Below are 10,625 nucleotides of genomic sequence, written 5' to 3'. Positions count from 1 at the left end.
AATAATAATAAAAATAAAAATAAGAATAAAATAAATAAATAAAATAATAAATAAATAATCAAATTTAAAAAATAATAAAATAAAAAAATATAAGAAAAATTAAATAAGATATAAATGGCCTAGTGACCAATGATGTTTGGCGCTACTAAATAAAAAAAGCAACTGTGTAACTTATCAACTTTTTATCGATCTATAAACGGCTTATGATTCTGTTGGCAACCAAAAGCTGTATAAAAAATAAAAGGAAGATGGTCAGGGTTCGGTAAAAATAATTCAAATTCATTATTCATTACGAGCCAATGTTTCCCCCATGTTAAAGGGCTTCAATCAGGGCTAAAAAGTATACAAACAAGTAAAATTAAGTAACAGAATAACAAAGCAAAATAACATGAAATAAGTTTTTTTTTTTATCTTACTTTATTACTCTGTTACTTAATTTTATTTTGTATTTTTGTTTATCCCTGATAAAGCCCTGTAACGTGGTGCAAAACGTTGGCTCATAATAAATAGTTTATTTTCCATTTGAGTTATTTTGTACCCAATATTTCTTTTATTAATTACACACAGACAATTAACGATCTTCAAAAGCTGTTTAAAATTTTAATCGAGTTGAGACTTACCAAAGAAGTCATCTTAGTCAGGAGGTGGATGTTTGAAACATTTAACTAAATTCGCAGTGGCAATTTTTATATCCTAAACGTTTAAAGTCGTTCAAATTTTAATCAGAGAAACTCTAATCAGTTTTGTTTAATTTTGTGCAAGAATGCGTCATTAGTTGGTTACTATGTACCGAGAAGGTTTTTCGCTCTGGGGGCAAAATTCCTTGTGCTTGGGTATTCTGTATATTTCATACTGTTAGTGATAAATAGGAACTATCCAATTAAATGGAACAGCATTGAAAGCCGGTAAAGAATTAAATCTCGAAATAAAAATGAATAAAACATAATACATGGTTGGTAACAGAAACAGTGTTAATTTCTTTGTTATAGGTATAAAGGAAATGAGTTTTTATATGACTGGAAATTGTAGTATCTCACTGAGGTCTATAAAAATAGAAACAAACCAAATTAAGTTGAGGTTATAGGCAGGTAATGCTTGTTATTTCGCAGTTGTAAAATTATTTAAGTTGCAACTTCTTCTGCTCTTAATAATTATACTTCCTGCCAATTTGTATGGATAGGAAACATGATCCTATACACTAAGGAAAGAACAACGCCTTCAAGTATGTGAAAGTAAAGTTTAACCTAGAATACTTGGACCCCATAAGCATAAATTAAGGTTTACTCAATGGGATTTAGTAGCATGAACTGCAGCATGCAAATAGATGGGGTAATTTTGAGGATTGAAATGGGCCTGTAAGGTTGTCTGGTTCAGTAACTAACTAATCACTAAAATTTTAATTGGTATTTATAAAACAGGTGAACATTTGAGGATTTAACCAAGAGAGGTTGGGGGATTATATAAATTGAGACCTAGTTAACTAGGATTTTGATGAATGTCAATGGAGTTTATTTATCTTTCCTTACTGAATTAAAAAAAACAAAAAAAACTTTAAAATAAAATAAAAGGAATTCTATTTTATTTTGTGTGTTATACTCAGATACAGATTTTAAAACAGTTAAAAAAATAAAACTGAAATATACAGTTAAAATCCCTTAAAATAAAATATAAATCACAAGGATAAAGGAAATTCACAGTATAAAGTATACATTTTCAAGCTATCAATATAGAAATGTTTTTTTCTTAGTTAAAAAAAGTTTTTTTTTTTTTTAATATTGAGATTAGTGCATTTATTGAAAAATAAAAGTTGGTTTAATTATGTCTTAATGTCTCACTTCAAAAAGAATTTTGGAAAACCACTTGAAAAAAGCGGGTTGGTTAGATTTTCAATGGTATTGAAATCTGGTTTGTATTAATGACAATATATGATTATTAAATATTCATAAGCTTTGATGAAAAAAATATCTAAAAATTATATAAATTAGAAAAATCTAATTTATAAGGAATTTGTGAGTTAGTTAAATTATACTTGAACTTAGGTAATATCAAGCAATTAAAATCATTCTGAACTCTATTTCTTATTTGGCGTTGAGTGTGTCAGTCAGCAAATTGCACTGACCTACTCTCTATTCTTTAAAAACAAAATTAATTGTTTCCTTATCATGTCTTGAAACTATCTTTTTGAAAATGTAATGTTAGTTTCTTATTTAAATTTTTTTTATAGACATTTTTCAAAGAACATATTCAGTGGTTGGTGAGTGATTTTTCTAATATAAAATAAACTTCAAGTTTAATCACTATAAAATAAAACAAATAATAATAATAAAAAAATCTGATTGAAATATAATATTTTTGTTTTTTATATCTATAATGTGCAAATTAAAATATTTGAGAAATTATAGAGAGATTTGTAATCAACTATTATATGCATAAGATTAATTGTAAATTATATTAAATCCATCTTACCAATCAACAGGGTTGTTGTTTTCATCTTTGCATTGAATAGAATCAGAAGCAAACACTGAATTTAATGTGAGCAGAATGCAGGCCAGAACTATTGCTCTCATCTTGTCTCCTTAAGATTCTATCATCTACTGATAGTGAATGTCACATCAAGCTTTTATCCCGAATTTATCTCTGTTAAATGACTAATTCTTCATTCAGAGATGATATTATTAATTGATTTGAGAATGATATTAAATCTTTTTACACTGTTGTCAAGTGGTAGTGAAATTATTATGGTAATTATAAATATTTTAATAGATTCAAAGATATAATCATAATATGTTTTATCTAATTTAAAAATTTAAATTTAAAAAAATTAATTTAAAAATTTTATGTAAACAAATATGTATGAATGTGTATTTTGTTTTAATTTCAACATGGTGTAGAGATATTTTTATATCTATAGAGATGGTGAAAATGTTACTTATGTGAATTGTTGCTGTGAACAAACTTAAAAATTAATGTAGATATATAAATGAGAATTGACAAATATTATAGAGATTTAGATCATTCTATAAGTTGTTATGTGTTTATGTAGATAAGAGGGTGTAATTATTATATTATAAATAAGAGTTATAAAGTTTAAGATTTAAGATAACCTTAAGTTAATAATAATTTCCAATTTATTGAAAATTTCTTATTAAAGTAAATTCATTTATGTATTAAATTACATTTGGACGCAGTTTACTAGTAAAGTCATTTAAAAATGATTTTAGTATTTTGTGATTTTTTAAATTTTATAGTAAACTTTTGTAATATTTGAATTTAAAGATTGTAAATTGTTCAAGGTAATGGCTTGAGAAAAACCCCTATTTACCTACTTGAAAATAATGGAAGACATCATTATGTATTTACGAACTATACAGGGATATAATAACATTTAACATAATTTTCATCTGTACATCCAAAGTGAGGTTGTTAAAAATTCAAGTATTAATTTAAATTTATTTTTAATATCAAGAAATGGTATAAAAATGGTATGTTCATAAAAATTATATTAATCAAACATAATGTTTCTCACTGTGTGAGAACTAACTGCCAAATTTAAAATATTACAATTAATTGGCTCATTACAAGCAAATTTGTCCTCTTTATTTATTATTCCCTTATCTTTAACAATCAGCCAATAATTTTTTTGGCACTAATTCAGGACAGAATTTAATGTATTAGTTAATGAATCATGTTGAGCTGGGAGTGTTATATTGATAAAAATCATTATAGCAACAGTCTATGATAATGATGTACTCTTTTATTGTTTTAATTGTATAAAGTCATGTGAAACATATTTTACCAAAGTTCATGGTCACATATTCATTGAAAAAAGTATAAGCTAATAATTCAATTGGAAAACATATCTCAGAAAAATATTTCAAATTGAGAACAATACTAATTTTCTAGAACTCTCCTGATTTAGAAATTGTTAAAAAACAAATCTGTTGTTTGTTTAGTTATTCTTTAGCATCTCAGCAGCATCATTATGAGCATCAGGTGCTTTTAATTGTGTTCAAAAACCTACCGGTGGCTTAATTTAATTCAAAGTTGTGTCTACTGCCACCGTTTCAATGTGTCTCATGATTGTTGTTCAGTTTTAATTTGTGTATTTACACATAAATTTCTATTTTAAGAAATTAGGTAGAAGATTAAAAAAAAGACTGATTTAGAATTTGGAGTCGGAATGAATCTCAAAGATCAACATGTTGTCTAATGATTACTTGAGTAAATCAAAGTGGATTAAGATAGTCTTAAAAAGTGTTTTTTTCTTGATCGTAGAAAAAACTTACACAATAACCAATATTCGATTCACAATTTAAAAGCGTGTAGATGTTTGAAATGTCTTTGTTTGTTTGAAGATATAGATTTTTAATACAAATCTTGGATAATTATTTCTCTTTTAAAAAATATTATCATTGTGACAAAGGTTATGGTAATCAGTTTTGGGTTTTGAGGGGTTCATTGAAATTGAAATTAGTAATGTAAGGCATAAGGGTGGTGATTTTCAACAGGTCTCAGCATCTGTTGGATTAAGCAAGGAAAACTATTTTTTTCAGAAAATTGCACATATAAAAAATAATTTTCAAATGGAGGATTTTTAACACATTGTTAAAACATAAAATAACAATTATTGATTTTTTAACATTAAGACATTTTAATCAACAGTTAACTATTGATTAAAATGAAACTGCTGAATTGGAACTTATTTGTAATATGGTACAATGAATTCCTTTGATAATCTCTTACCATCATTAAAATTAATCTGATAATAGTCTGATTATAAATTTTAAAAAAATCGAAGATACCAGAACTAAACAATATTGGATAATAAAGTAAATGACCAATATAAGCAAGTTTTTATTTCTGTAATAAAAATTGGTGCAAAAATTTAGTAATTTTTGTTTTTAACATGAGTATCAATTACAAGTTTTAATTTTGATCCAAGAATACTTAGAAATATAAAAAATAAAGAGAGTTTCGGTACTAAGATTTAAATTTCATTAAATTAATAAAAAAATATTATATTCATATCAAACAACAATAATTATAATAATGAACTGTACATAGGCGTTCCCTCATAAAAACGGCCACAATACGTGGATGTACTTTGGCCTAAACGTACAGTAATTGTCAAAGCACTGTCATTGCACTGAGCAAAGCACAACTTGGTCCAGCGTTGATACGTTTCTGCTACCATCATTAGGAACACGATAAGGATTCAATTACCTTTTGTAACTTACTATATTTTGGAATTCTAGTCTATTTCGGAATGTATAAGTGTATAAAGGACTCTCTTATTATTACGTGAGTTAATTGTTTTATTTAAAAAATGTAAATTTTGATTTATTAAAGTATGAGATATTTATGTCTAACAGTAGTTTATATTTATTTTTAGTTCACCATAATAATGAACCAGTTCTGATAATAAGATAAGAACAATAGTTTTTATAAATAAAATCATTGTTATGTTAACGTTTGATACAAACACAATAAAACAAGACGTAAACGATATACCTATTGTGAATTAGACATAATCAATTGTAAATTAATTTTTTCGAAATTGATGTTATGGAGTTATGTTTTTTGAATTGTTATAGTATTCGTGATGAAGTCATGTTAGCCGTGACATCTTCACTATAAATTAAAATTATAGTGAAATAATCTTTTTTATAATTAGTAAACAAATATACCTTCATCTAAAAAAAATTCATATATAAAAAATATTTTTGTTTTACTATTTAATTTTAAAAGTATCCATATCGCTATGCCCATTACTGATTCAGTTTATTTTTAGATGAATAAGGGATAATATATTGAACTGTATTACCAATTATGTTTGTGTGGGGTTGAAGGCGATGATATAGCTTCTTCAGCCTAACCCTTCCTCAATATGGCGTTTTGTAAATTTCATTTCCTTGAGCTAAACCTATCGACAGGATATTATATTAAAGGGGATATTGGGATAAGGGCTTTAAAGAAGCTTCGAAATTAATTCCGACCAGAGGCAGGGAGACAATGGCCCCCTGGGATTAAATCCCTCTTTATTTTATATATTATGGACCTATCAAAGGTGAACGAATCGCTTAGCCATTTTCAATATGTCTATACATTCTATCTGGATTTACTTTAGAACATATTTTTACCTATCTCATTTTTATATCCTTGAAACTGACTATTTAATTTTTTTCTCATAACTTTATGACTAGATATCTATCTGATTATTTGAATGGTTTAGGCTAAAATGGAGGCCTTGTCATCTTTTATTCGTAATTGACTTTTGTTGGATTTTTATATTTCAAATTGTATATATTGTAAATTATTTTCAATGAGAAAACTAGAAATCGATCTTAATGTTATTTTTATAACGTACGATTATTTTGAATGAAAAAGTGCTTAATCAGCAACAAATCTTTCTTATCAATTAAATCGGATTCGATCCAACCAGCATCTAATGATTAATTTTTGTGAAACGTAATTAAATCGATAAAAGATCTTTATCATTATTTATTTAAAATAATTTTTTTCTGTAATTAAATTAATAAAGAATTTTTAATAAACTAATACTTATTTTTATGCTACTATTACAGCATGTTCAATATTTGATTATAATATGATCAATTATTTGTTCCTTCTATTATTTATCAATTTTTCATTTCAGTACTAAAAATGTTGTTTAAGTAAGATAAGCCCACCTCGAGACCTTCTAATGTAGAAATGTTACCACTGGAAGTTTTTTTACAAATCTTTCATAGCATCATAGTTTCTAACATTTTCTTGTTTTTAGGCCCTTGGTATATTTAACAGCCACCTACTCTCTTTGTATGACGCCTGAATAGGTAATAGAGTTCTTCAGTTGCCAAAGAACCTACCCCACTCTCATCCCTCTATTGGTCCTTCGGCTAACAACGTGGACGCACACCATCCGGTACATTCTTGTGCGATCTACTTGCCATTCTATTCTCGTTCATGCTGATGAAACGGTAGGTAGGCACCTATTTTAATATGCTAGGGAATGCTAATTTTTCTGTAGAGCCAAAATATTTCACTATTACTCCTCCAAAGACTATTCTAGCGTACAGGTCCTAGAATCCTCCTCACACCATTACAGGAGGTTGATACTTTTATTGTTGAGAGTCCACGATTCTCACCTGTTTAGCTTAAATACCCCCATAAGCCAGCAGAATACCCATCCTCCTACCGTCCTATTTCTCTATTACCTATCATGGGCAAAATCCTCGAAAAACTCATTTTGAAACGCTTATACCCCATCCTTGATTCCAATCACATAATACCAGGGGCCTGTTTCATAATAAAGTACAAACTAATACTACAAGTCTTTTACTTGTACTTTGTACTATTTCAAATCATAACTACAAAGTACAAAATACAAGTTGTACTTTCGAAAGTACAAGTAAAACATTAGAAGGTTACACGGTAATATCGCTATTAGGCTTCTAAACCGGGAAAATAAGTGACATATGAGCTGTCTTTTCTAGCTTTAGGTTGTTTTACGGTTTCTAATTTCAGCAATACGTACAATTGTCTTAAATGATATGTGGTATATTAGTTTTGTGTATTGTTTTAATGTATTTCTTTATATTAAAATGTTAGTCCTTAGTTCCATTTGTCATACACTTTTATTGGTATTTTAGTTTACTCTTTTTACTAAATCAACCGTTATTTTATGTCTTAGTCAATCTTCATCATCTCACAATTATAGTGAAATCAAAAGTTATTATATTATTAAGATTTTCTGTTTCTGTTTGAATATTAGAGACATTAACAGCTAAGAGGTTTCAAGATCTGAACATGTTACCTTTTCCAAGTAAAAAATTCCTCTTATGTTGACTTATACATCATTTAGATGTGTTTTTTAAGGGTAGTGAAAGAGGGCTGGCACTAAATCGGGATGGGTCTGCTGGGGAAGGTTGTGAGTAATTTGTGGTGTGAGATACATGTGTAATATACATTAATGTTATAGAATATATTATCAATATTATTGTAAAATGTCAATAAAACAGTTTGAATTGAAAGTGATTATATTTATTAAAGAAACCACAATACTATTACATAAAAATCTGGTCCTTACTGAATGTGTAAATGTTACTCCAAAATAGTTATAATTAAGGATGTAACTTTACCAATTGTGTGAGTTGAATAGACTTCCTTGAAATTTCATTTATAGTCATATTGTTTTGTGAATAAACATGTATCCATGATATCTCTTGTACTCAGGATGTGTTTAAGAGAGGATAAAAATATTCCAATGTGTAAGTTCTCCCACAGGTAAACTAGTATTTATTTATTCCACTATGATTCAGTAAAAGATATTCTACATTAGCTATTCTTACCATAGATTCCAGCTGCATAAACTTAGTTAAAAACAATTGCAATACTGATAGTAATTATCTATGTCGTTTATGTGTGATAATCTAGTTGTGTGTTCATATTTTAAAGACTTTAACTATACTCTTCTCACCTAATCCCAAACCTGGACCAGAACTGGCGAACAAAAATCGCAAATATTCGGACAACACCTTTCTAAAACCTTTATTCCCCATTCTGATATCCTTGACCCAATTCATCTTGAATGTATTAAAGCAGAACTAAATATTCCACTCCAAATGACCCTTCCACCACCATTTCATCCATCAGAAATATCCAGTATCATTCAGAGATTACCTAACCCCAAAGCTCCTGGATATGACCTACTAACATCCCATATCCTAAAACTTCTTCCAAGAAAAGCCATCTTATTCCCCACTTACATATATAACGCCGTTCTCCGTTCCAAATATTTCTCTGACCCATGGAAATTATCTATAGTCAAAACCCAAACCCCATAAACCAGCAGAATACCCATCCTCCTACCGTCCTATCTCTCTATTATCTATCATGGGCAAAATCCTCGAAAAACCCATTTTGAAACGCTTATACCCCATCCTTGATTCCAATCATATAATACCAGATCACCAATTTGGATTCCAACCTCTCATTCCACTATCCAGCAATGTCTTCGTGAGGTGGACGATGTCACGTCTTCTTTAGAGCGCGGAATGTACTGCGTGGGAGTCTTTTTCGATGTAGAACAGGCTTTTGATCGAGTCTGGCACCCGGGACTGCTTTACAAACTCCGTAAATTCCTTTCTCGTACATACTTTCTCATTATTCGTTCCTTTCTCACTGGCAGATTACTTAAAGTAAACCACAATGGTTCCTATTCATCCCTCTTCTTTCAGTCCGCTGGTGTTCCTCAGGGTAGTATCCTCGATCCCATCCTCTACACAATTTATACAGCAGACATCCCAACCAATCCTAACACTATCCTCACCATGTATGTGCTCGCTGTTAATAATAACCCTTTAATTGCATCCCAAACTCTTCAATCCTATATCACAGCTCTCGAAGAATGGTGTCGTAATTGGAGGATTAAAATAAATTCCAACAAATCCCATCAAATTACCTTTACCATACGTCGTACACCTACTGACTGCCCTATAGTATACTTCAATAATGTTGCCCTTACCCCTGTTGAACAGATCAGCTACCTTGGACTACATCTGGACAAACGACTAACCTGGATCCTCACACAAGACTGAAAAGACAGGAAACAGCACGTCGATTTCGACTATTACAGCACTTACTAGACGAACGGTCCAAACTTCCAATTCATTACAAAAGACTGATTTACATGACAATATAAGGCCTATCTAGACATACGGCGTTGAGCTTTGGGGCTTCACTAAACCTTCGAATTCCTCTTGTATCCAATCCTTACAATCCAAAATCCTTCGTAAAATCCTAAATGCTCCCTACTTTGTCACAAATAAAATCTTCCACAAAGACCTTAATGTTTCATTTGTAACCGATCTAGCCCGAACCAGATATCAATCCTTCCATTACAAACTCCCTAACCATTCAAACCCATTAGTTTCTAATCTTGCTTCCTCTTTGATTCCAACAGCAATCCTCCGAGGCGTCTGAAAAGAAGATGGCCTCGAGACCTTATATTGTAAAAATGTTTTTAGAGAGCTACAAATGGGTAGTTTCTCTACATCCTTGTACCATACCATTATGATTTCCTCAAATTTACTTGATGTATTTATGTACAGTTGTAAATATCAATAAATAATTCACTCTCTCTTTGACTGCCGTCAAAACAGCCCTGACGAAGCCCTGCAACGTGGGGCAAAACGTTGGCTCACTAAAAATAGTATAATTATTTACTATTTGAGTTTTTGTTGACCGCACCCGGACTATATGCCATTCATCTATACACACGGTCAATCAATAATCTTCCACAATTAAAAAAAAAAAGTTAGAATAATGTATTAAAACATACAAAAACTCCATTTTCCATTCTCTCAAAACGTTATTTATAATTTAACAGTTAAGGTACATTGTATACGTTTTGAGTTTCAATAATTTCTATGATATTTCATTATTTCGTCACATTCGAGGGCCAGAAAGCTTTGTCTTTATTCAGGAAGTGAAAAAAAAATATTCAGGCTTTAGAGCCGAAAATTTGCACTTGTATTTTATATACATACCTGTTAAATTTTACCAATTGGCAGAATTTAATATTTATTTAATTTTAATAATTATTATTAATATATTAATTCCGAATT

General features: G+C 29.4%; 1 protein-coding gene across 1 annotated transcript in view; it reads right to left on the bottom strand.

The window, feature by feature from the left end:
• DNaseII (deoxyribonuclease II) overlaps positions 1-2,606 on the bottom strand; it is a 12,434-nt gene extending 9,828 nt beyond the window's left edge. Inside the window, exon 1 of the mRNA XM_014427651.2 lies at positions 2,467-2,606. Within this exon, the coding sequence (XP_014283137.1) occupies positions 2,467-2,567 (101 nt within the window). The 5' untranslated portion in view covers positions 2,568-2,606. The remainder of the gene's footprint in view (positions 1-2,466) is intronic.
• Positions 2,607-10,625: the final 8,019 nt, after the last annotated feature.

This window comes from Halyomorpha halys, unplaced genomic scaffold (genome assembly GCF_000696795.3).
Source record: "Halyomorpha halys isolate HHAL.00 unplaced genomic scaffold, Hhal_1.1 Scaffold660.1, whole genome shotgun sequence".
Taxonomy (NCBI): Eukaryota; Metazoa; Arthropoda; class Insecta; order Hemiptera; family Pentatomidae; genus Halyomorpha; species Halyomorpha halys.
This window is presented reverse-complemented; position numbering and strand designations above follow the sequence as displayed.